The sequence below is a fragment of the Barbus barbus genome (genome assembly GCF_936440315.1).
Source record: "Barbus barbus genome assembly, chromosome: 6".
Taxonomy (NCBI): Eukaryota; Metazoa; Chordata; class Actinopteri; order Cypriniformes; family Cyprinidae; genus Barbus; species Barbus barbus.
Window position 1 is genome coordinate 28,572,187 of NC_136734.1, and position 27,522 is coordinate 28,599,708.

At 37.6% G+C, this 27,522-nt stretch overlaps 1 protein-coding gene across 1 annotated transcript in view; it reads right to left on the reverse strand.

The window, feature by feature from the left end:
• tenm1 (teneurin transmembrane protein 1) overlaps nt 1–27,522 on the reverse strand; it is a gene marked incomplete at its 5' end in the record, with an annotated part of 116,118 nt that overhangs the window by 5,169 nt on the left and 83,427 nt on the right. Inside the window, 8 exons of the mRNA XM_079417973.1 lie at nt 1,269–2,489; nt 3,580–3,970; nt 4,852–5,142; nt 7,711–7,957; nt 9,815–10,003; nt 16,799–17,309; nt 18,771–19,137; nt 22,711–22,865. Of these exons, the coding sequence (XP_079274099.1) occupies nt 1,269–2,489; nt 3,580–3,970; nt 4,852–5,142; nt 7,711–7,957; nt 9,815–10,003; nt 16,799–17,309; nt 18,771–19,137; nt 22,711–22,865 (3,372 nt within the window). The remainder of the gene's footprint in view (nt 1–1,268; nt 2,490–3,579; nt 3,971–4,851; nt 5,143–7,710; nt 7,958–9,814; nt 10,004–16,798; nt 17,310–18,770; nt 19,138–22,710; nt 22,866–27,522) is intronic.

A 27,522-nucleotide genomic window follows, 5' to 3' on the forward strand; every position in this document is an offset into this window, starting at 1 on the left:
AAAAGAGCAAGGCCTCTCTAAAATGGAGCTGACCCTGTGTTATGGAGATCTTGGTGTAATGCCAGCGTAGCCTCGAGCAAGACACTTGAGCCTAGTTAGCTTGAGGGAGACTGTCTTAGTAATTAGTCTATAGCAAGTTGCTTTGGCTCTAACTAATGAATCTCAGCTCTGCCATGTGCTATTTCTCTGCTGTTCATTTTACCTTAGGGAAATGTCACTGGCAAAAAATACAATCACAGCTCACAAAGTCAAACCAAAAGCATTACATTTGCTTCACCTGACTGACTGTCGCTCCCCCTACTTCTAATTTCTACACAAACTATAAGTGAATCTGTTGAACACTCCAAATTGAAGTCTGTAGCCAGTTAGGGAAAAGATTCCCTGAAGTTTTTTATTCCGTTTTATGTTAAAGCTAACTATAGCATAGTAAGCCTATTAAATACATTTATAATTAAAGGGATAGTTCACCCAAAAATTAAAATTCAGTCATTAATTACTCACCCTCATGTCGTTCCAAACCTGTAAAACCTTCATTCATCTTCGGAAAACAAGATATTTTTGATCAAATCCGAGAGCTTTCTGACCCTCCAAAGATATCAACACAACTACCACATTCACGGCCAAGAAAGGAAGTAAGTACATTGTTAAAATATTCCATGTGACATCAGTGGTTCAACCAAGCTACGAGAATACATTTTGTGTGCAAAGAAAACAAAAATAATGATTATATTCAACAATCTTCTTCTTTTCTGTGTCAGAATTTGCAGTGCGTTCATGGTAGTACCACAACGTATGTGTTTGCATTTCTCTGTTTGCAAACAAGCCGCAGTGCTTCTGGGTTCAACGTCAGAACGCCGGCTCCTGTGTCAGCAGCATCACACCCATGCGTCGTGGTACTCTCCTGAACACACAGCTCAGACTAACCCGGAAGAGAAGATTTGTTGAATAAAGTCGTTATTTTTGTTTTCTTTGCCCACAAAAAAAATTATTTTTGTAGCTTCATAAAATTAAGTTTGAACCACTGTTCAATGTCACACGGACTATTTTAATGATGTCCTTACTACGTTTCTGGGCCTTGAACGTGGTACTTGCTTTTCTGACTATGCAGGGTCAGAAAGATCTCATATTTTATAAAAAATGTCTTAATTTGTCTTCTGAAGATGAACGAAATTCTTATGGGTTTGGAACGATTTGAGAGTGAGTAATTAATGACAGAATTGTCATTTTTGGGTGAACTATCCCTTTAATGGTCACGAAACAAAACTTACCAGTTGTGAACTTGGTTACATCCTGTAGCTCTCCCAGAGGATAGTTGTTCCTAAATGCATACAAATTAAATGGTTTGGGATTCACACTCAGCTCCGCCCATAATTCGTGATTGGGCGTCGTCCATCTTCCAGCTACCACGTCATAGTCACGTCGACCGAGATGCACCAACCGTGTGAAAGAGTCATAAAGGCCACCCTGAAATCCAAAGACGAGAGGAAAGGTGGGATTGGAATCTCTGTAAACGTCTCCGTAGGGTGTGTACCGAATTTCCTTCACCACGTGGCCACGGCTACTGAAAATCGCAAGAGGAGTTCCGGCATTGTCACATGCTATGTAGAATTCCTCGCCGCTGCTCATCTCCATTGCAATGAGGTGTCCCTGAAGGTCGTAATAGAGGGAGGTGATCTCCGAACTACTGTGGTTGTATAGGTGCGTGACCCGTGTCGGTTCCATTAGATCAGCGTAGAAGAACTGCAGCTGTAATCCATCACTGTTGCGGCTGGCCACTCTCCTCCCGAGCCCATCATAACGGTACCACACCCTCTGTCCGCTGTCCCGGTCGTAGGCACCCAAAAGAAGTCCATTCGAACCATAATCAAAGAGTAGGTTGCCTCGGAGGCGCAAGAACCCATCCTCATCTGTTCGGTACTGGATCTCTCCGAGGCGTGTGATGCGGTCACGGAGATCGTAGCGTAGCGGTGTCAAACGCGCACTATTACCGTGACTCAGTAAGTTGATGTTTCCGTTTAGGTCGTAGCTGTAACGCCACTGTGGCCGGTCGTTTATGGCGACTGTTTGCAACTGCCCATCCGCGTCATACTCGTACGCATACCGCGTGATGTTGTTGTCTACACCGATGCGAATATCGCAATTTGTGACGCGTCCCATGCTGTCATACTGCAGCGTCATCCAGTAGGCGATGGCCTTCAGAATCTCGTACTGAACCTCGATCACTTGCCCGTCTGGGTTGAAGATTTTAGTATGCTTCATTGCATGTGTGGTGATGACCTGGTTCAGGTCGTAGTTGATGACGCTGAATTTTCCAAACTGCTCGATTCGTCCCGACACGTCCACGTAGCGGTAGAGGTCAATCGGAAGTGGCGTTTCGTTGATCATCGCTTGCATGCTGGTGACCCTAAAGTTGTTGTAGCTGTAGTCGAAGCGAGCATTTACCAGTCCTTCTTCACTGAAACGATATATTTGTCTACTCACCAGAGGACCTGAATCCGAGAAATAGAGAGAGAATGAGAAGTAAGCAGAGAGCCACAGAGGTGAGGTAAAACATGAGCCAAGTTTGCCACAGCGTGAGACAGAATGAACTCTCCCACTGTCAGACGACTGATTGTGATTCAAAGCGCTTTTAGATCAGCCAAGCAGGAGGCGAGTGCAAGCAAAGTGACAAAAGGAAGATTAAACGTCAGCCTGTATGTTTATTGGTGCAAGAGTATAACCTGTTTACCTGTCCAATCGCTCACCCATCTTACTTGTCTCTCTGCCTCGTGGGATTATCACATCACCTGTTTATTTGCGCAAAGATGCCATGGTGCTACCTGTCTCTCTGCTAAATGATCTAACCATTTCGCCTAGTTACTGGCTATGTGTGAAACGTGGAAAAAAATCTAATTACCTGGCTTTCTGTCAATTAGCGCTGCCAGTATGTATAATATGATGGCAGAAATGTCTCAGCCAGTAAAGATTGTACTATACAGTTTACACTGTGGCAGATATCTTTGCGTAGCTTATAGTGTGTCCTTTTTAATGTATTTAAACCAAAAAGAGCACCACATTGTTATTAAAATAGAAACCGCTTACAGCAAAAATAATTATAGCATGACTAAGAATGGGAATTGTAAAGAATTCAATGATTACATCTTCAATAATTCTTTTAGGAACAAAATATTTTGACTAAAATTGTAATTCCATTAACCATATGATAGTATAATTTTAATTAAAACTAAACACCTGGCCAGTTTGATTCACTAAAACAGAATGAACTCATTAAACAATTTGTTTAGGAATCAAACTACATTGACTGTTCTGTATGTTATTAATTCACTAAATGAATTAACTAAATGAATTATTTATATTTGATTAAAAACAACAGCAACAACAACACCAAAAAAGAGGCACTGGTATTGACATTGGTTAAAAATAATTTCTCAGACAATAAGAATAAGAAGCAGTTCACGGTTTCCAACTCTCATGATCTACCATAATATAAAATTTCTCACTCTGTGATACAAGATTTTGGTCACACCGCCCACCCAGCTGTCAAAGTGTCTGTCAGATGACATTGTCAAAGTGTTGTACCTGTCTGTCTGTAGCGGATGGTGCAAACGAATCCTTCATGCATCAGGTGGATGGTTTTAACAGCACCTGTTGCCTCGTCGTAGGTGAAGGTAACAAGTGTTGAGTCATAGAGGATCTCAGCCAGCCGGGCCACACGGCTGTATTTGTAGATCACATGCCTGCCTGTGCCCAGGTACAGACTCTGGAGCAGGCGCCCATCATGGGCGTAGTCCTGCGTGAAGCTGGAGGTGGGTGAGTCGGGTGGGGTGTAGGTGTTTCGGTAGTAGCCCACAGATAAAGAGGTCTGCAGGCTGTGTCTCACCATGCTGGGGAGGGTGACCGACAGCAGACAGTCTGTCTGATCGTACTCGAAAGTATAGCGGCGCTGACTGTGTAACAACAGCTGGACAGACTGAGAGAACCGGGGAAAAAAAGACAGAGAGACCATTTAGATTATATGTAAATTAGGGCTGTTAAACGATAAAATAAAAGTTTGTGTTCACATAATAAATGTGTGTACTGTGTATAATTAATTTAATTATATAATTTAAATATAATTATAAATTATTACATTTAGTATTGATATATTTTTCCATTATAGTAAAGAGAATGAGATTTTTTCCCCACTATGGTAATAATTAGGGCACTTGTCATAAAAAATAATGTTAGAATACAAAAATGCACAAAAAATTAAAAAGAAAAATGCACAAAAAATGTAAATGTACAACATTAAATTAAATTAAAATAAATAAATAAGCTTAATTTTCAAATGTAGAATAGTATCATAAACAAACAAGCAAACAAATAAAAAACAATTCTGATTTCTTTCATCCCATTTTGGCAAATATGACCTGGACATGTTCTTGAAAGGTTTATGAATAGAAGAACCAGAAGAAAAAAAGACAGAGAAAGACTATTCAGGTAAGACTTAAACATGTACCAGCTGGCTGGTGAATCTCAAGAAAACATGTTACATTAAACCACAAAATTAAAAGAACACATTCTAGAAAAAAGACAAACAAAATAACATTTTATTTTGCTTAAAATAAAAGAAAATCTCACAAAGCATCTGAAAAATGTTAATTTTCAAATAAATAAATAGATGAATGAATACAATTAATAATAGTAATAATTAAAAGATAATTAAAAGAAAAGAAAAATGAATGAATGAATAAACAAACAAACAAGTTATGTTTGATTCCTTTTATCCAATTTTTTCCCCAATGTTTTTGACAGGTTTTGTTGATATTCACACAGGCATAGTTGCAGCTCTCACACACATGCAGTACACACCTTCTCCAGAAAAGTGTAGCTCCAGATCTTTCCATTGGCCCAGGTCCGTGTGATGATGCGTCCGTTATCGTAGTCTCTGCGCTCGGTCCAGTTGCCTCTCTGTATGCTGGTTACCAGACCTTCGCTCGAGTACGTTACTCGCACCTGATTGTATTTACTGGGAGACCAGAGCACAGGCCTGCCCTTGTCATCGTACTGAACCCGCAGGGTAAACTTGCGATGGTCATCGTATATCTTCCCGACCCGACTCTCTTGACTGTAATCTATGGACAACACGTTCCTGTTGTGAGCCTAAGTGAGAGAAGGGGATGAGAAAGAAGGCAAAACTTATGATCTTATTATATCGGGGTACACAGAAACGTGTGCAATAAAACTGGCTATAAAAGAAGAAAATTTCTTTCTCAGGGGCACAGAGGGAGACAGGGTTGCTGTTACAGCCAACGTTATTCAGCAGATACATCAATGAATTGACAAGGAGTCTGGAACAGTTTGAAGCTGCTGATTTCACTCTGTGATTCCGAGATCAAATTCCAGCTCTATGCAGATGAATCACTTCGGCCATCTCCCACTGAAAGAGGCTACCGCAGAGTCTGGACCTTCAAGACAATTTTGCTCCCATAAAAAGATAATATCCCGTAGAGATGTCTGTTAGAATTTGGCTGAATATATTAGAATCAGTAATTGAGCCGGCTGGCCTTTACAGCTGAGAGATGTGGCGTCCACTAACAAATTAGAAATTAGGCAAATGGGAAAAACATCCCACTGAGACCTTGCATGTAATATTCGGTAAAAAATGTCTTTAAAGTAAATGGGAACACCGCAAGTAACACATGTGGGGTGGAATTAGGCCAATAACATTAAATCAGTGATCCCCATATCATTATAAAACCCTGCAATGAGAAGAGTTGAGTAAAGCAAACAGAACCCTCGCTGAGCTGGTCCTGAGCTTTACAATTAATTGTACTAACATACACATGCCCCCTGCAACCAGAGTAATTCTGAGCCTAATTAGAATAAACCAAATTACAAACACAAGCAAAACATGGTTATATCACATTTTTTTGTGCTGCCTTCAATCCAACTAGCATAGTCAGAACTTCCAACTTCTTGAAGCTGAACTTGGAATAATCCACATCTGACTTTGAAAGAAATAAAGCACTGTCCACTGTGTGAAATATAAAATATAAAACGCCTCAGGTCAGGTTCAAGGAGTACTGTGTACCGGCAGGACATTGTGTTTTAGCCTGTCACTATATGAGGGACAGTGAGAAAATGACATTGTCTCCTTTTGTCTTTCTTTCACATTAATCTACTTGTAGATTTTTTAGTTACTTTTTAGAAGATTTTAGCTTTTCTAATTTATTATATCAGCTATCAGCAATCAACTACTGTTACAAACACACTAACTGTTTCTCTGTCATTTAAAACAATTAAATATATACCATCTTAGAAACGTAGGAATTCTATACAGCATGAAGATTTCTATTTACCATGAATGCTGTTTTTCTAAACATTCTATTCATCAAAGAATCCTGAAAAACATGTATTACGGTCTCCACAAAAATTGATCATGATAATAAATGTTTCTTGGGCACCAAATCAGCATATTTGAATGATTTCTGTAGGATCAGGTGACACTACTGATGCTGAAAAGCTTTGCCATTTCAGGAATAAATTATATTTTAAAATAGGAATACAAATAGAAAACAGTTATGTTAAATCATAATAATATTTAACGTTTTAAGTATTTTTAAAAATATTTAAATTTAATGTATACATTTTTTTATTTAATTGTTATTTGTAGTGACTATAAAGCACACTAATACTGAATCTGCAACCAAGAAGCGAAACAGAACAGAGAAAGAGTGAATATTAGAAAGAATGAAATACAGAAGAGAAAGATTTCTGGAACTTATTTGAAGGGGAAGTTGGAACAGTGTGTGAAATGCAGGGTATAAGGCTGTGCAGTGCCTGTAATAGGGTGTATATTAGAGTGTAGGTTAGAGTCTGTTTCTTCCATCTGAACTACACCAAAGTCCCTTTAAGGAAAGTCAGTTAACTCTGAGGCCATCCTGGCAACATCCTGGGCAGGTATTAGTAGTCAGGAAAGTAAACTTGAATAGGGAAATATCAAAAGACAAAACGATTTTTCAAGCTTAAGTTTCAATAACATGTCAAATCACCAATAAAATAAATATCCAGTTTAACTTCTGTCAGAGCTTCCCCTTGCCATTTTAGGTAGAAAAAGTACACGTAAAATCAAATAAATAAAGTTTGCTTTAATGTAGAGTATCAAACAAAATAACACAATGGTGTTAATTAAAGCTCAGTGTAGCACCATTATGAGAGGCAGATGTAAGATTAGTACTCTTCATTTAGAACGACCCAGGTTCAATTCCAAGCAGGAATAAATTAATTTATAATAAATTAAGAAAGAACAATACTGTAGCAGTAGTAGAATAACGGGAGTCGGGATCTCATTTGGTTCCATTTGAGTTGACTTGACCTCAGTGATGAATGCTGCATTTGCTGTGACAGCTCCACTTGAAACTAATCACGCGTTAACAACTACTGTTAAAATAACCTAAAAAACCCGACTGTTCAGCACAAAGGTGAACACAAAATAATGATTGCATTTTAAGATAGGGGCAATCCTAAATTAAGGATTTCTAATTTTATTCTCTCGTTCTGTAAACATCTCACAAAACTATGTGTGATACACTTGGGCATCTTAGGAAATTTCAGATGGAAAATCATATTGTGTTCCTGTGCATTACATGCTATACCTTGGTCACCCTACCCAGAAAACACGTTATTCTCAGTCTGCATTCATATGCTGCTTGTGTGTCTGTGTATTACCCTCAGTCTCCGTTCATATGCTGTGTAATTCCCTTTAGCCTGTTCGCGTCTCTGTCTCCACTCTATCAGGCTGTGAGCTGCTTCGCCCGGTAACGTGATGTTACACCTTCCGACTGTGGGATGGACGAGGCCTGCCGATGCTCCCGGCAGCAGCCCGGATGACACAGTTGGCTCAGTACTGAGAGAAACGTCCATCCCGCTGGCATACGTCACCCACAGAGAGCCATCATCTCTAACGCCGTACACACTTACAGAGTGAGCTGGATAGAAAGAAACAGCTTCATAAGGTTTAAATGCACTATATTTTTTTTTACATGAAATCATTCTTGTCACCAGTGTCAATATCACAAAAAAACTAATACTAGCCTAAATAAAATTAAAAACCCTCAAGCTGTGGTGAAGACAAACATTCAGCGATTAAATAAGAAGTGATTTAGTCAAGAGTAGTGAGAGATTTTCTAACATGAATGACCGACAGCAGGAATATTAGACTGCTGTCACTTTAAGAGCTGCCCGGATCCAATATACTGTTACACATGCGTTTTCTTTCTCAGCTGTTTGCTTTCACTTAAGACCTAAATTACTTTTTATGAGGATACTTGCAGAGGCGGGCATTTTGTCATAAGTGTCTGTATTTAATCGTTCAAGGCCTAAAAAGCAGCAAAAATAACTCTGTTCAATACTCCCGCGCTCTATGAGCACTGTCTTCACCTGTACGCTCCTCTCAGACAGCACTCAGAAACCTCTCAGTCTCAGACAGTGCGCACATATAGCGAAATTAGTTCTCTTTCTCATTTGATTGCATTTCAACAGGTTAAAATCACTTTTTGAACTGCAGTGCTTAAAAACGCATGCAAATGGTACTTTTTCATGACACTAGCACAGCAACGTCATGTGAGCGTGTAACTGCGATAGAGACGATAGTCCAAAATCTCTACCTGTTGAAAAATTTCTACTGGTTAATCGTGTCTACCGGTATATCATCCAACATGACAGAATTTAAATTTTCTTTGTGAACTGTCCCTTTGGTAACATTTTAGAATACTGTTCCATCATTAATAAATAACTACACAAGAACACATGAGTAACGCAATATTAGCACTCTAGTAACTATTAGTAACTAACAAGAAACTCTGATTAGTGAATTAGTAAGTAATAGTGCTTAGTCGAATGTGGTAGTTCACTATTAGCTAATCAGTAACTATTATTTTTTCATACCTCCCTAAGAACTACTAAGAACTACTGTATACAGGTTCATAATTAATATGAATAATACATAATGAATAATTAATTCTAAAGTAAAGGTTATGGTAACCCACTAGCAATGACTCAAGTATTACCAAATTCTTCTAAAGGAATTACTAATTGTTTGGATCAGTATTCTAAAGTGAAAAGCGTGATAACTGCCTAGTAATTACTGAAGTCATTGTAAATTTTTAAGGTTTTGGTTAGTAATTCATTTTGCTAGATTTGGTAACTCTTAAATCATTACTAGTGGGTTACCGTGATCTTCACTTTAGAATACTGATCCAAATAATTAGTAGCTTCTTCAGAAGGATGTAGTATCACTTGAGTCATTACTATCCAAAACCGTACATATATCTCAAAAGCTTTAAATCACGTCAGTCTGTATTAGGGAGTTATGATGCTTTTCACTTTAGAATACTGATCCAAGTAGTTAGTAGTTCCTTTAAAAGAATTAGATAATGCTTGAGTCATTACTAGTGGGTTACCATCATCTTCATTTTAGAATTAATTATACATTATGCATAATTCACATTAATTATGAACCTGTATACAGTAGTTCTTAGTAGTTCTCCAGGATATGAAAAAAATAGTAGTTATTGATTAGCTAATAGTGAACTACCAGTTTCAGCTGAGCGCTATTACTTACTAAATCACTAATCATAGTTTCTTGTTAAGTAATAGTAGTTACTACAATGTTAATATTGCATTAGTGACTTGTTCCTGTGTAGTTATTCATTAACAAAGGATCAGTATTCTAAAGTGTTACCGTCCCTTTAAATGTGGCTGGAGTGTTCAATTACTTTTTGGGGCAGCTATATTTGACATTATGACAAAAAACTAATCTGTAGATTCGCACACATACACTCTCTCACCTTGTCGAAGTGTGTAGATGGTGTTATCCGCAGAGTGGTTTGTAATTATAATAAAGTTTTCTCTGTTCGAGGCAGTGGCTTCCACTCTGACAGCTTTCTCCATGTTTCCATGGAAACTGCTGACCTCTCCAGTCGGCAAGGTCACGTTGATGAGGTGTCCGTCAGAGTTATACCTGCTCATAAACACACTTTCTGTTAGTTTGTGTGTGTGTGTGTGTGTGTGTGTGTGTCTGACAGAGAAAGACTGTATTAAAGTTTAAATGAATGAGTGTAAATGCATGTGCATGTAAGGGAGTTTAAAGGGGTCATATCATGCATTTTTTATCATTTTATTTTCCCCTGATGACATTTGAAACTCTAGTCAAGGTTTTGTGCATCATAATTTAGTTTTTAATGACAATTTTCCATTCTCTCCCTGACCCTTACAACAGCAGTAAACAGGCTGTTTTTTGCTGCCGTGCCTTTAAGACCTTTGTGTAAACGCCCTCTTCGCATGTGAAATGAGAAACAAGGCTTTGCTTCACTTACATGCGGCCTGGGTTTGCAGTTGGGTCCAATATAGTTCATGCTGCTGAATTCTTTAATAATGGCCTCTTTGCAAAGACTGAATTACATTTTGACAGGATCATAAAACAATCCACTGAAATGTGCTGAACTGTGAAGGTGGAACTGAAATGATCAGAGACCTTAAAAAGTCACACTTTCCTGCAGTTACAATGTAAAGGATGCTTTTTTATTGTTAGTTACACACAAATTGGAACAGTGTCTTTTTTTAAAGTGTGTATTCTGCTTCTTCTTCGTTTCCTTAGTGTGACCGTGCAGGTAAAAAAAATAATAATATTATAATGAATGTACTTATGGCATTCTGTATGTATGTTTTTATTTGTCTATAGCTTTTCTTTATTGTTCTTTATTGTCAATATTTATGAAAAAATGTATCTTTTTGGACTGAAAAGGAATTTTTGAAGTTTTAAAGTTACAAGTCACTTATTTCAAATGATTAAGGAAATGTAAAATTTTCATGATACGATCACTACAGTAATGATTTAGGGTAAAACTTTATTTTAGGGTGTCCTTGTTACATGTTACATGTACTTGCTATTATATGAACAATAAATTATGCGAGTAATTTATTGATTTAAGACTAGCTTTCCTGTAGCTCAAATAGTAGAGCATGGCGCTAGCAACGCCAAGGTCATGGGTTCGATTCCCAGGGAAAGCAAGAGCTGATAAAATGTAAAAACTGTAACTTGAATGCAATGTAAGTCGCTTTGGATAAAAGCGTCTGCTAAATGCATAAATGTAAATGTAAATGAGTAACCCTAAGCCAAACCCTAACACCACTAACCATATAGTAAGTACATGTAGTTAATTAATATTACTCAGTATTTAAATGTATACAGTAACAAGCTAGGACACCTTAAAATAAAGTGCATCCCACTTCTTCATTAACTAGTTGCTTATTAGCATGCCTATTATTAACATATAGGCTGTTTATTAGTGGCCTACTTATAAAGCACATATTCTACATGACCATATTCTACATCAGGGGTTCTCAAAGTCTACATTCAAAGGTCCAAATCTGAATTTTCATCAGTGTCAAAGGTCCGGAACAATTGGTTATTACAAAACGTGTTTTTAATAAACATACATAACATATAACAAATAAACACTCATTTTTAAAAAAAAAAAAAAGGTTCCCTTTGCATTCAAAATACTTTAATAACAAGTGCAAAAGTGGCAAAACAATTAATTTAAGTGTCAGCAGTAGAAGTCGACCTATAATGTTTTTTCTCTGGCCAATGCCGATATTTAGAAATCAGGGCAGCCTATGGCCGATTTTCTCTTTTTTTCCCTTTATATCAAAAGAGAGTTTGCGTAAATGGTTATTGCAGGGCACAAGATAGTAATAGTAGTAGTAGTAGCCTAATTCATAGTAATAATACAGGGCTCAAAACTTAAGCACCTTCTCAAAACAGTTCTGAAGCATGCTTTTTTGTTTATGTTTGCTGACAGACACCAGTGTTTCCCGCAGACTAGCAAATGCAAGTTGATTCTCTGCCAGCAGGAGGCGCTGTTGGAGCGTGATATATAGCTGTTTCCCCGGTAACGACTGTAATCAAATAAGCGCTACTTTATCAGCCATTACAGGAAAGACCAAATGAAAATTGACATCAAAGCTTTTCTGAAGAAAACGGACGGTTCTTTTAAAAGATACAGTCATATAAAAACACCCGCGCAGCATTTTATTTTTGAAACGCGCAGTGCTCAGTTTATTCAACGAAGTATAAGCCTTTTGGAAAATCTATTTGTAGCGGTCAGTTTTGATATTGTGACAAGCCGCCACAAATAAATGTATACACTGGGCACTGCAAAATTGCCATAATATAAGTGATAGCAAAACAAAACAAAAAAATTAAAATATTAGCGGTGAAATGTCGCCCGATTATGTCAAACGTCATACGCTCACTGGATGTCATGATGACAACAAATGTCATGAAGGAAAAGTTTCAATATCTCGCCTGCAATTTCGGACCTTCTCCAAAAAGACATAAAAAAAATAAGAATAAATAAACAAATGATTTACAAGTTTAACGTGCGTTTATCAAAGTAGGAAATATAATTAGTGTTCTTGAAATACGAAATAGAAGCGGGTCCGGATTGAATTCCCTCCGGGTCCGGATCCGGACCGGAGTCCGGACTTTGAGAAGCACTGTTCTACATCCTTAATCCTACCCAATATCTAAACTTAAATACCTTATTAACTATTAATAAGCAGAAAATTAGGAGTTTATTGAGGCAAAAGTCATAGTTAATGGTTTGCTAATAGTGAGAATTGGACCTTACAATAAATTCTGATCATCACTTCAAATGCAGAAGTTTTGTGAGCAGCTTCTTTATCTAATCCTGTCAATCATAATGTAAATGTACACAAACAGTGGATTATTTCACTGCTGTGACAATTCTCCAACATCCCACCAACCCTGAACTCCACCTCTACCTCTATTCATTCATTAGTAACTTCATTATTAAGTAGTTCAATGGTTCTTAATAGCTTTATTCAAGTCTCAGGCTGCAGTCCTGCCTTTAACAGCCAACCAAATCTGTTTACCTTCATTATACGCAGGGATTAGTGAACTCATGAACACTGTGCTAAGCATACAGGACACAGTCCTATCCAAGCGTAGTTTCCTTTGATGGACTTTTTACTTTGTCTACATTTTAAAGAAAATAAAGTTTGAAATCACCTACAGACATGGTAGATTAAACAGATTATTTAATACATTTACCCCTAGTTTCACAGACAGGATTTAAGACTAGTCCTAAACTAAAATGTAAGTCTTAGCTTAGATAAATTTGCACTGACAGATCTTAAAATATTTCAGTGCCTTTGTTTTGTCTCAACATGCACCCCAGTAATGTTTTTTTCTAAGGCATGTTTATAAAAATGACTTAAATGCCCTAATTGATCTATGGCCTAATCCTGGTTTAGTCTAAGCCCTGTCTGTGAAACCAGGCCTAATGTCTAAATAACAATTACATAAAGGTTATGACAGAAAATATCATTAACTCGGTATACAAGTCAATGCAAAATGACAGAAAGAAAATGTGTGTGGAGTGAGATACATTATAAAGGTGAATGTTAAAATCCGCTGATGCACCACAGAGGTATGTGTGGACAGCGAGTCATGTGATATAACGAGTGGGTGAAATCATTCCGACATGTTTCATTTCTCTTTCTCTATTTAGAACTAAACAGCTCCAGCTCATCTTCTCTGCCCCTAATTTATTTATGTCTTATCAATGCCAATTTATTTCATATGCTTGCGTCTGGCCACCCACACCGATGTATATGAATAAAAGCTTTTCATTTGATGAAACTCTTGAGCTTTCAAAGGCCTGCAGTTTAGATCAAGAGACATCAGCCATCGTGTTCTCCTCTACTCAAAATGTTGAGTCTGCCTGAAATGTTTCTTCCTCATCTACTTAAACATCTTAGGGCCTTTTCCCTACCTTTCCTTGCTCACTGGTGGGTTGTAAGCCACTATTTTTCTTTTCCTTTTATCTTCTTTATTTTTCTATTTTCTCTAAAGCTGCTTTGGAACAATGTGTATTGCAAAAAGCACTATACAAATAAACCTGATTTGAAATGGGACTAAATGGATTGACTGTGCAGGGATAAGCACCTAATCCACATGCTTTATGATACTGGGTTCTCATTAAAACTCAACTGTAATCTTGTTCTAAAACTATATTTCTGCATTTTCTGAAAAAAACACGAGCGGAGCGGTTACTAGCAGTTGCTAAGGTGTTCTGAGTGGTAGGAGAAACAGTGATAGTGATGCTCACCTTACCTAATATGGCTATGTTTCAAAACTTAATGAGCTGCCTACCTAGATGCATTTTTGGGCATCATAGGTGCATTTGAACATTTGAATCAATCATTCGAACGCCTTCGTCTCACCTCACTGGTTGCCAGATGCTTTCACCAAGACACTAACGCATGCATATTGAGCAGCCTCTCACTTTTGCAAATCAAATCAACAGGCACAAAATCACTTTCCTGAAATTTCACTATTCCTCAATGGTGGATTGATCTTCTGAACTCCCTCAAGTTCCTCGGCACATTCAAAAGTGTCTATATTAGGGGTCTCAAACTCAAAATGATTTTGAGGTGGAGGGCCAGCTGTAAGTGTTTTTACAACCATATAATTTTAGTAGAGATATCCATCTTTTCCTTACACCTAGATGTGCATGTTTAGTTGACCAATGATGCCTGAGATTGTATTCCTGCAATTTTCTGTTTACAGATCAGTCAGGTACAATAGATGGCCCATTAAAAGACCAGAAACGATGCTATTTTTGACTCTTTTTAAAATTAATTAAATAAATAATAATCTACTTGCTATTCTCACATTGCCGCTCTCTTTCATCTCTATTCTAGCTTGAATTTTTCTGAGCAATTCTAGAACTCTTAATTGCGGTACTTCTCATGCAATGATTCATTTTTGTTGTATTCCTCATTTGTAAATTACTGTGGATAATGGCTAAACGAGGAACTCCAAAAGGTAAAACGCCTTTAAAAATTAACATTCCCCAAACAAAGTTTAGATAGTCAGCTAGGTTTTGAGACACAGCCTATCTGATCAGAAGAATAAAAAAAAAAAAAAAACTTTATTTCAAGTCATTACTGCATGCATATCAGATCTAAGAAATTTCCCTGTACCAGGGGCGCTTGTTGACGAGTTTGCAACACCTACGTTGGCACATATTCTGCTTTGAGGTATGTTTCTGAAATATTCAGTACTTATTACTTCTGGATGAGGGAACTGATCAAAGTCAACACACCATTTCCTCTAATTCCTTCGGTGTTGTGTGTAGAACAGAATCTTGCAACAATTTAAATAAGCTTCCCCACTGTTGCTGAATAAGCTACAGGCTTACAGAATTACATATCAACTCATGATAAACAAATAGATTAACAAAAATTCCAACAAAAAATATAATCAACATCAGTTATTACATTCTCATAACAGTATCATGAACTAAAAAACTATATTTTTTTCCTTTTATTATTTTAAGTTAATGTTAATTTCAATATATACAAATATATTTGAACATTTCAGTAATGCAATATAATATCTACTATAATATAATTGTATTTGTTCCAATTTTCTGTTTTGTTTCCTTTTTGCGTAATTAATAAATGCTGTTAAAATGTATTATTTATTGTTAGCTCATGATACCTAATGCATTAACTAATATTAACAAATAGCAATTGTAAATTGTTATCACCCCAGAAATATTGCTTTCTGTTATTATCATGTGCGACTGTGTTTTAATTCTATTAATCATCATTAGTTAATGTAATATTGCTAATATTAATATGTGGTAAACTAACAAAATACAGGATTTTTTACTACATTTATTATTCTAGGTTAATGTTAATTTTTACATACATCATACCAACACATTATAACGCATATAATGCATTTCAATAAATTAGTATTCTGTTTTAATACAGTAAATGTTGTTACAAATGATTGCTTATTGTTAAAATACTGCTTTCTGTTTACTGCTTGAGCTTTTGGCTATTATTAGGCTTTATATGACAATTATTAAACCAAACTATGATTTTTGTGCTTCTCCTGCGAACCACAACGTTTGAGTATGCACTAGTGTGCACCAGCAGGGGGCAGTGTCTCACAACAGACTGAACACAGGGAGCCAGGCATGTGATCTGCCTCAACACTACACCATCAGCTGCATGAAAACGTGTAGATGTGTGTGTATGTGTGTGTAAACACAGTGTGTGAAAGGTCACCGAGTTGTTCAAACAAAAAAGAGAGAAAGAGAGAGGAAAAGAAGCCCCTGACATTTTCACACTAAATTAGAACTTGCAGCTCAGTCTCACAAATCCCTGAAAATGCCCATGCAAACAGTTTACACTCACACACACTCGCAGGTACCCGGGCTCTTTCATAGTGAAATCAGAAGAGGATACAGAGTTATTTTCTTTATTGGATAGATTAAGGCTGAGTGATTTTCATTGCAGCAGAAAAGCACGCAGCTTGAGAAATCGAACTGCTGCACTCCTTCAAACGATCTCAGGTAACACTGTTGATCAGACTGTAGGCCTATTAGATTATTTTCCTTCTGATAAAGTGTGATTAGATTAGACACAGATAAAGATTAATCTATGCTGGGAGGAAATTTTGTTTTATATACAGTACAGTAGAAACTTGCTACTCTTCCCGCTAATAAAACAGCTTTAGTCTATCAGAGTGTGCAAGTGAAGCTGCGTGGCAGCCGAAATATACTCGAAAGGAAGCAACGACAGGATATGACACACCAAAACAAAGACAGATCGTGCTATCACGCGTGCCTATAAATCAAGCGATGCAGCGCACTCTCCTGATGAGAGAGAGGGACAGACAAAGGGAGAGTAACAGAAGGGCATCACTTACTCGTAGACAGTAGTCCAGCCGTTCTCGTTGCTGATGGTGGCGAGCAGCCCTGTGTTGCCGTAGTAACTGAGCTGCGCAAGGTCATGCGCAAGAGCTGAGATGCGCTTCAGCATTCCTGCGTTGCTGATGGTCAGCCAGTAAACCTGGCCGCCCGGGGCAACGAGCCACAGGGGCACGCCATTAGCATCCCGCCGCAACTGCGCTATCGAGCCCTCCCTGTTTGCTATGCTGCTCAGGTGGCCCTCGGGGGTGTATGTGAAGTTAAGCAGGTAGTCCCCCGTCACCAGGCTACGGGTGAACAGGTGAGTACCGTTTGGACTGAACAGATAGAGCTCTTGGTCTGCAACCGAGGTGAGCTCGTACAGCCCCTCGGGAGTGAGCTGAGGATGGTTAGCCGCGAGCCGGCGTATCCGCACGTTCCCGAGGTCGGCGATGTAGAGGGAGCCATTAGGAGAAACCGCCAGAGACGAGGGAGACTTCAGCTTAGCATCACGAGCGTAACCTCCATCACCTGGGAACAAATTTGTGGAGAGAATGAGAAAAAGGAGCAGAAAGAAATGGAAGTCTAGTTCATTAGGCATTCAGTGTTGGGCTTAACGATTAACCCTCAGAGACCAGTTGCAGTAAAATTACAACACTTGTCTACAGTAGTTAAAAAATAAAGATTTTCAATAATTAAACCTGCGTGCAATAGCAGCTCAGACTCTTACATGTGTCATAGCAACACGTTTGGCAGGGAGATATGTAGAAATTGAATCTCCCAGCATGCTACTGTCACACAACAAGCTGCCTGCTGACACACTGCTGACTGGCTTGGATCAAATGCAGCAAAAAAGCAATTGGCCCCCAAAAAAGCACTGGACTTGTAATATATAGAAATAATATATAATATTTAGCATATTTCATTTCACAATTGAATGGAATAAAAAGAAAGAAACATACTTGTAAGAGTGGTCAGTAAATTATATTTTTAAATGTTTTGACAGGAGGCTCTTACACTCACCAAGGTTCCTTTTATTTGAAAAAAAAAACAAAAACTGTAAAAACAGCATTGAGAAATATTACTGCAATTTTTAACAATTGTTTTCTTCTTAAATATATTTAAAATGTAATTTATTCTTGTGATGGCAAAGCTGAATTTTCAGCTTTCATTGACTGTCTCAAGATCCCTTAGAAATGATTCTAATTTTAATTTTGGAAATGTGATAGACTTTCTATTTTTATAAATAGAAATCTTTTGTAACACTATCATTATAAATGTCTTTGTCACTTTTGACAAATTAATACTTTTCTTCAAATGAAAAAACCCTGAAAAAATTCTGAACGGTAGTGTACTCACCTACCGAAAGGAAAACAAAATGTCTTGGACTTGACGTGGTACACATACACTAAACAGTGTCATTTCGCCTTCATATAATTATATAAGCAGGGCAATAAACAATATAAGTATACAAAAATATATACAGAGAGAGACAATTGAGTAAATCACAGATAAACTATTCCTAATGATTTTCAACGTAGGCAAGTAAACCATTAGTGAGTGTAAGAGGGCCGCTCTCAGATGAACATACTCAAGTTTCAGCTGTCTAGCTTACTGGAAAGGCTTTTACAGAAGTCAATGCAACTGCACTGTAGGCTTGTATGCATTTGGAAGTAATTCTTCCAGGATTATGAAATTTTAGAGAGTGTCAGAGGATTGCGTTGAAATGAACATATTTGAATTTCAGCCTCCTAGCTTCCTGGGAAGGTTGCTCAAGAAAGCCAATTTGTATACTTTATTATAACAGTGGTGAAATTTTGCTACCTTCAAATCCCAGTGTTGCAACTTTTCAAAACTCACCCAAGACTGCATTTTTTTCTGCATTAAAAATTTTTTGTAATAAAGTTTTCTGACATGGAAAAATAACAACATTAATACGAATAACCCAAAGGAAAATCACTGCGTTTAGCAGTTTTGGCACATTTATCTCACCTGAGAAACACTCGCAGTTAGGGTCAATCTTACAATCACATTCACTGGTCGCCCCCGCGATTATGACCATTTCTCCATTTGTGGAGACCTCTTGTACACGGCTGTGCTTCCGGTCGTCAGTTTCGGTGATGTACAGAGTCCCCTGGTGGCTGACAGCGATAGCTTTCGCTCCCTCCAGCACAGAGCGCACCGCTGTTTTCCCCAGAAGAACCGGTTCAGTACTGGCCATGGGGCAATGGATGGGTCGTCCAGCAACCACACGCACCTGCTGGGACTCACTCACCTGAAGCACAAGGTTATTATCGAGAACGTAGAGAGAGTTATCCAGCGGACTCACCGCCAGGTCTGTGGGCCACTCTAAACGCACCTGTGGATACACAAATGTATATTATTAGCTGCTATGAATGTGAAAAGTGTGATTTTCATCATGACAGATTTCACAGACACTCTCATCTGCTCATGGCCTATTCAGATGTACTCTCTCCAGTTGACGTGAAGGACAGTGAGTATCTCATTTTGACAATTATTATACCGATTTACATGTAATATCGGTGGGCAGGACTGTTTTAAATTATATATACAGGAAAGAGATGAAACAGGGAAGAATGTGAAAGTACCAAACAAGTGAAGAATTGATATCATACTGTGTCTTGTATTGTGTGGACATGGTTTGGATTGACAAAATCTGAGAGCGAGCAGAAAAATATTCTCTGCAAACTGTGTCGCATCTGGAGGTGTAAATGCCAAAACTACTTTTCACCACTGGAGGTGGAAAAACCTCTTTTACCAACAAAAAAATGAAGTATGCTAAACTATAAGAGCCAAAAGATGCACCCTGCCTCCACTGATCCATTTAACAACATTAGTTTTGCTGCTTTGTTTCTTTTGCTTCGAATCTAGTGATACATAATAAGGCTGCTTTTGCACTGATGCTAGACATATTTATTATGAATATAAACCAGAATATAATGGAAAATATTATACATATTGAACAATACAATGATTATATATGTATAAGTATCTTATTATAAATTACATTATGCATCATTCATAACATTCTATATAATATTACATACACACTCACACAGTAACACACACACAGTATATATATTTTGTGATGTGCACCAACTGATAATACATAGACCAAATAATCCAATGAGATGCAGTACCTTTCATTTATTTAACATAATTGATTATTTAAAAAGTATACCAGAGTAACTCATATGTGAGGAAACTGGGAATTTAGAGACAAATCCAAAGCAGCATTCTAAAACAATATTTTACAATTTATACACTTAAAATAATTTTTTGTTGCTTGAAACAATGTAAAAAAATGCAGTCACTCACAATAAGTCTATGGTCTACTGTCATTAAAATAACCATGTGGACTGCAGTCTGATAATATAACGCAGGGGCAGGGAGCAGTAGTACTGTTCCGAGAATGGAGAAAAAAATATCCCCTTGGCTATCTAAACCCATGATATTAACCATTTCCCTGTAAAAATAACTACATTGTGATATATACCATTACAGTGATAATATTTTAGTCATAGCACCCAGCCCTAATGTGCAGCCAGGTACAAAAACCACATCTTGGTTGTGTGTGTGTGTGTGTCCGCAGCTGCCTGACAGCCGGACAGTATTGAGTGTGAAGCGTGTCATATCCCAGGCATGCTGGGAATTATGCAGATTTCAGTGCTTCTTTTACCCAGTGGCCTGCGGCACCTCATTTCCCCTTCTCTCTCTCTCTCTCTCTCTCTCTCTCTCTCTCTCTCTATCTCTCTATCTCTCTATCTCTCCTCACTGTCTGATTCTTATTCACACACAACACACCCCGCCGGATGAACTGTGAAGAAGTGCAGTGTGTGTGTGTAGACGGCAGTGAGAGAGCGAGAGAGAATGAAAGAGAAATCAAGGGACCATCCGCCAAAAATGTATGCTATTCAGAAGCGGGAAGAATTGTATCTGACTTTGAAGGGAGAGCGGTCCTGCAGATGTAATGAGGACACACTAAGTTAAACTGCAGGGGGAGAGAGAGACAGAACGAGAGAGTAAAATAGATTTTTAAGAGCACTTTAAAAGAAAGACGTGGAATTGCCTTATGTTTGAGAAAGGCTTTACGATTTTAGTGTTCGAAATGGATAGAACAGAAAAAGGCGGAAACCTCAAAGGATGGAGAGAGAAAGAGAGGGAAAGAGATAAAAGAAAAGTAAGGATGTTGCTGCAAGCTGTATAATGTAACTCTGTAGCACCAGAGAGATCTTTGGTATCAGCACTTTCTCACTCTCGAGGTGAACAGTGAAAAGTGTGTGTGCGTGAATCCTGTGAAGCTGAAGGAAAAGGTTGAAAGAAACAGAGCGAGAAGGAAGGAGAGTGAGGGTTGGCCAAGACTCTCTCTGTGTGGGGTGTGTATAAAGGGTTTCCTTCATCTTTCAGCTCCTCAGCTTCTGTGCGCTGTTATTCACTTCATTTAAGCAGTATTTGAGAAGACATACTGACAGATCATTTTTCTGATGTCTGCACGCAAACAGAAAGTTAAAAATGTGTGTGACTGCCTTTAATAAGTTAAGCGGTTATTAAACTGACAGAGGTAGGCCATATATAAGAAATATCTTATGCGCACACAAATGATGTGCAAATTTGTATGTGTATAAAATGTACAGGACTGGGTAAAAGTATTAATTTTCCAATAAATCTCAAACCTAATTTAAACATTCCTATACTGATTCTCAAAATCAACAACATTACCTTTTTTTTGTGTTTGTTGTATTTGCAGAACATCCGAAAATACATAGTTGTATTGCGTTCTGTTCAACTAACTCACAAAAATGCATTGTTTGGGCCCTGTTGTCATATTTTAAAATGAATATTTTTATAAAGTTCCCTGCATCGTGTTTTGCACTGCTTTTCAGCGGCGGTGTTGAATCTTTGGTGACATGGCAAAAGAAATCATGTCTTTCCTGACTTGTGAACATGACTTTGCAGTCTGTTTTGAATGTGCTGCAACAAAAACACTATGTAAATAACGGCAAGAAAGTGTGTTTCTATTGAGTTGTACTTGTGGAGCAAAAACAGACATACAACATGATCAGTGTAGCCTAATGGTAATTTTTTGGTAAATGAACAATATACAGTGTGATCAGAGTTAATCTGATTAATGAACAATTAATTAACCAGTATAGCCCAATTCACAAAAATAGATTCGTATGGGACGGTTCTGTTTAGTGAATTAACAACAGAGAGTGTAACCAGTGTAGTCTGCTTTATCAACAAAATTTCTGAAGTTATTTTCCATAAATCAAAAAAATACAGCGTGACCGGTGTAGCCCAAATCACAAACAATTCTTTTTTGTGAATCAAAACATGCAGTGTAGTGCGATTGATGAACAAAATCTCTTCTATGTTGAATCTTTTAGTGAATCAAAAACATACAGTGTAGCCCAAAACAAAAGTGAGTCGGTTCTTTTAATCAATAATGGTTTTAACATAATGATAATGTTAATTTTTTTTTATATGGTGCCAAAATGGACATTGTAAGTGAAAAATATATACCCAAATATATTAAAACATAGTTGACAGCTTGTGAACTAAAAGTGAATCAGGAAATCTGCATTGATATCCAGTCCTGAAGAGGTAGTCAACATGAAAAATGTACCGTATTTATTTTTGTACCCTAGTATGTATTTGAAATCTGCCATTTTGCTTCATACATCTACTGCAAAATAACCTTGGGATCAGCTGATTAAAAGTAATTGCAAAAATATCTAAGAAAAATGAAGTTATTTCTGAGAAAAGGTCAAGTATTACTTGTTTGCAGAAGCCACTTGGCTTGATATTTTGTTTCTAATGTAATGACATTCATACATTACGTTTGGTTTATTCTAAATGCTTTTTGGAGCCACCGTATGTAAATTTGCACAAGTGTGTGTGTTTTGTTCACCTGGCTGATGTCCATTCGAGAGTCGCAGCTGATTGGCTGGGAGGATGTGAGTCCGTTTGACCCGATGATGGTTGTTATCACTCCTTTGTCATCAATCTTACGGATCGTTGATCCGTCAACAAAGTAAATGAACCCGTGCTTGTCCACTGCGATACCTGCAGGACAACGGGACACACACACACACGTTGGTTTTTGTGGTTTATGGGGACTCTCCATAGGCGTAATGGTTTTTATACTGAACAAACTGTGTGTGCTATTGCCCTACACCAACCCTACACCTAAACTTAGCCCTCACAGGAGACTTTGTGCATTTTTAGATTTTCAAAAAAACACCATTTAGTATGTTTTTTAAGCCTTTTGAATTACGGGGACATAGGCAGTGTCCTCATAAACCACCTTCATATTGTAATACCTCTGTCATACCCATGTCATTATACAAATTTGTGTCCTCATAAACCACACACACACACACACACACACACACACACACACAGTCATTTCTCTCCATCTCTTTCAGTTTTAATGTGCTTTATTGGCGTAACAAATAACGTTACATTTGCACTGGTGATGCAGTCACAGCTTAACGGTGCAATGAAGAAAGCCGAGTTTCACTGTCTCAGTCAGGATATTCCTCTGTGTCCAATCATTCTGTTCACATCATCTTAAATATATGCAAATTATCTTATATATGCAGATTTATGCGAAATGACATCAGATATGCAAAAGAATCCGGTATTTCTTTTCATTGTTCATCCAATTTCTCTCTTTCATTTGTCTTGTTCTATTCGAATGCTTGAAAATCACCTTGAGCTGTGCAAGGCAACTTGGTTTTACATTTAAATCGAACGATCCACAAACATACATTGTTACAGTTTAATTAAAACTGATCTTTAGCAAAAAATACACCTCCAGGCCACTAACATCAGGAAACAATCGCCACACTCATTGTTGTCAAAGACTTCATTGTGCTTTATTGTTATTGTTTCTTTAAAGACGTCTGTTCCACAGATCTTTCAAAGCATACGGTTTGTAAGGAGCTAACTATTCTCTGAATGGAATATTAACTTAATGTAGTTTAGTATGCGCTGTATATACGGCCACCTCATTTTTATTAAGAGCAAGCTAGACAATATTTCACAGTAAACCTTACGGCATGTAAAATGTTGTCATACTAAAAAATAAAAATGATTATTTTGCAATTGTAATCGAATTTGATGTCTTACCTATAATGATCAAATAATGAGTCAAGAAATCACAGCTGATATTATCTCTGGCTAATTGTCACACTGGAAACTGAAGGTCAAGTTGAGGGCATTGCACTGTGGGATGCAGTATTCTGTACAGTGTACAAACCCAGTGGCAAATCCATGTATTCTATGCTTCTGTACAGGCTACATTCTGCGGCAGTAGTAAGAGTAGTAAGGTAGTACTGTATACTATTTGGAACACCTCCACACAAATAAGCACATTTGAGGTTATTAATTTTTTTTTCTTTTTGTCGCTGATATTTTTGTCCTCCAGAGGGATTTCACTCTGAAGTGGGAACGGGCTTATATAACCATCTCTGTTTGCGGCTTTCCTTTCCCTTCTCTAATTTGCTCTCTTTATTCTCGCTCTCTCCCTCTAATGAGAATCATAGAGATAAGCAGACATATTGGTCTGTTCTCACCACGTTGATTTACTGTGGGAGAGATTGAGTCGCACACAGCCATAAACACACACACACACACACACACACACAAGCACGCATGCAGTGCCAGATGTTTTAAATGCTTTATTTGAATTCACAATTTAGATAATACTAACAGGATCCACATATTTTTGGAGACAGTACATGGCAAGAAAATCTGCCCAGAGAGAACATCTCAACACAGCTCCAGTAAATGACAGCTCACACATGTCAGTATGGATAGCAGTAACAGCACCTTCTCCATATGGATAAACTGCCTATAATAGCTGACACAGAGCAGTACTTAGTACAGTAGTGGCGTCACTTGTTTCTTTCCCAGCCCACACTGTAAAAACTGAATATCTGCCATGACCCTTAAAATGACTTAAACTAATGTAGTCGGGGTGACTCAATCACATTTAAACAATGTTTTGACTTATATTTTGGAGCAAATATGTATGGATAATCTATGTTGACCTTGATAAAGAACAGAAATCAATGCAATAGTTTACAGTTTACATTTACAACCAAACACCAATTTGTCAGTAAAACAATCCTCCATATAAAAATCTACATATACAAATAAAATCTACAGCAAACATCCATGTATTATTCATTTTCATGTACATTTGGCAAGCTGTCAAAATAGAGTGTTTATGTGATGTAAACCAATCCATTTTATCAGTTTCATTGCATTATAAGGGAAACCTGTCTAGTTGTCACAAGGGCAATCATAAAAATATGTTTTTATGTCATAATTATGACAGTTGTCATAATTTGAGACTTATGTTTGCTATTATTTGGACTTTTGCCTACATATATAATTGTAGCATCTCAATTCCAATTATTAAAACCCAACTTATTATTATTAAAGGGGTGGTTGATTGCGATATTACTTTTTTAACTTCAGTTAGTGTGTACTGTTACTGTTTGAGCATAAACAATATCTGCAAAGTTACGACGCTGAAAGTTCAATGCAAACGGAGATATAAAATTCTGGCAGTTTAATGCCTACAAAAACAGCTCATAGGGATGACAACGAGCTACTTCCCGGGTTCCTTACATCACAAACCCAGAAATTTGCATGCAACAAAGGGGGCAGGGCCATGTTGTGGGCTTTATAGAAAAGGAAAAGTTGTTACCATGCCGTCAAAACTAGGGGTGCAGGAAACCATCTATTCGTATATGAATCGCGATTCTAGCGATTCTAATGGATACACAAGTTTCAAAATCAATGTTCTAAAGCAGTGGTTCTTAATCCTGTCCCTCGCACCCCCCTGCTCTGCACACACTCTGCTCTGCATATCTCTCTCTCTCTCTTGATCATCATCTCGTCAGCTCCAATAAACAGTTCCAAATTCCATTTATACACTTTATGTTTATATACAGACAGATATTTTTCACATAGCTATGAGTAGAGTTACACATAGACGTGCATGCGGTTGCCATGCTGTATTAAAGCTTTAATCAGGATAAAACCATATATTAAAAGCTAACAGAAGCAGTAGCATTTACAACATTGCATCTAAATGTATGAGACAACAACAAACAAAAAGCATACGATTGAGAGGCATGCTTGTACAGGTTCTGCGTGATCAGCTTCCCTAATATTCTTTGGGTCTCAATCGGGCTCAAATTGATAAGCAATATTGACGACGTCATTGTTTACAATACAACCGGAGCGCATGCCGCTGAGGTGAGGGGCGTGATGTTTAGACGCACACTTGCGGTTTAGCGAATCACAGCTAACCAATCTGAGCCCAATGCTTATTTCTGAGGGAGGGGCTTCATAGAAACAGGAATTCACCGGAGCGTTCAAATGAGAAGAGACAGAGCGGTGTAGAATAAAGGTAAATTATGTGAAAAATGTGTTTTTTAAAAAACAAAGCATTAACATGTTAGACTGCACCCCATAAACACAATCATGCCTAGAAAAAAAAAAAGTCAACCACCCCTTTAAACCAATTATTATTATCAGATGTTTTTAATAGATTTTATTTTTTTTATAAAAACATTTGTTTTATATTTTTTAATAGATTTTTATTTTTATTTATTATTTTTTTCCAAAATAATAGTTTGATATTTCTGTATAATACCATTCACATTTTTTTTATGAATTATGTGCTGCATTATTATTTTACTGTTTAAATTTAGTTGGAAAACCATTAAATAGCCTCTAATAGGGTATGTAGTGGCAGACTGCCATTATGAAAACTGATCTGTATCATTTTTCTTGGGCAACAACAGTGGAAAGTTCAATAGTTGTTGTATTTTTGTGGCCAGGACTTTGATGTATGTTCCAATAGAGAAACTGATTTTGAAAAGTAAATCAATTCTGAGAAATATTCACTAGAGTAGCCCCAGTCTCCCCTATTTCTGTTGTTCAGTTTACAGTACATATTAATCTACTATTCAGTCATAATGAGTGGCATACAGCCTTTTAATTACAGAGCATCCATTCAGACTTGCGTGCAAAAAAAACAATACATATAATGTTGTGCTGCAAACCAGACAGAAATACTTGTGAAGACACACACACACATACACATAGACACACACGCACGCGCACATACACAGACTACCCTTGTTGCAGAAATTCTATCAGCCTCAGTAAGCCTGTTTACAAATGCATCTTGTTATGGGTGCTAATTACGAGGCATATTACCCACTTAACGAGCATAACGAGCATAACGAGCTTAATTATTTGTTTTGCCTTCAGAGGGGTATACCTCCCTCTGCCCTTCAAAGGGGCCTGAAGACACAGAGAGACCCCCAGGTCCACAACCCTCTTTTCTTATGTATCTTCTAAAATTCTAAATGTTGGTTTGATTGAAAATGATCAGAGGAGTAGCTAATCGTCACACACATACACAATTCAAAAGCAGACCACATTAATTTAGACTTCAGGAGTTTTTCTCTTCGCTGAGTCTACTGGACTGAATGGAGCATACCTGTCTGTTCACTCCTCGCCTCTCTCTCTCTATTTCTCTTAAACTCTCGGCTGGCATGAGACCAGACAGCGAGCACCCTATCCTACAGGGACCTGTGAATTAATGTGCCCTTTTCTCCTTCTATCTCTCTCCACCCTGAATCTAAGACCAAAAAAGGAAGATGAAATCTAATATATTATTTCAACAGTTTCT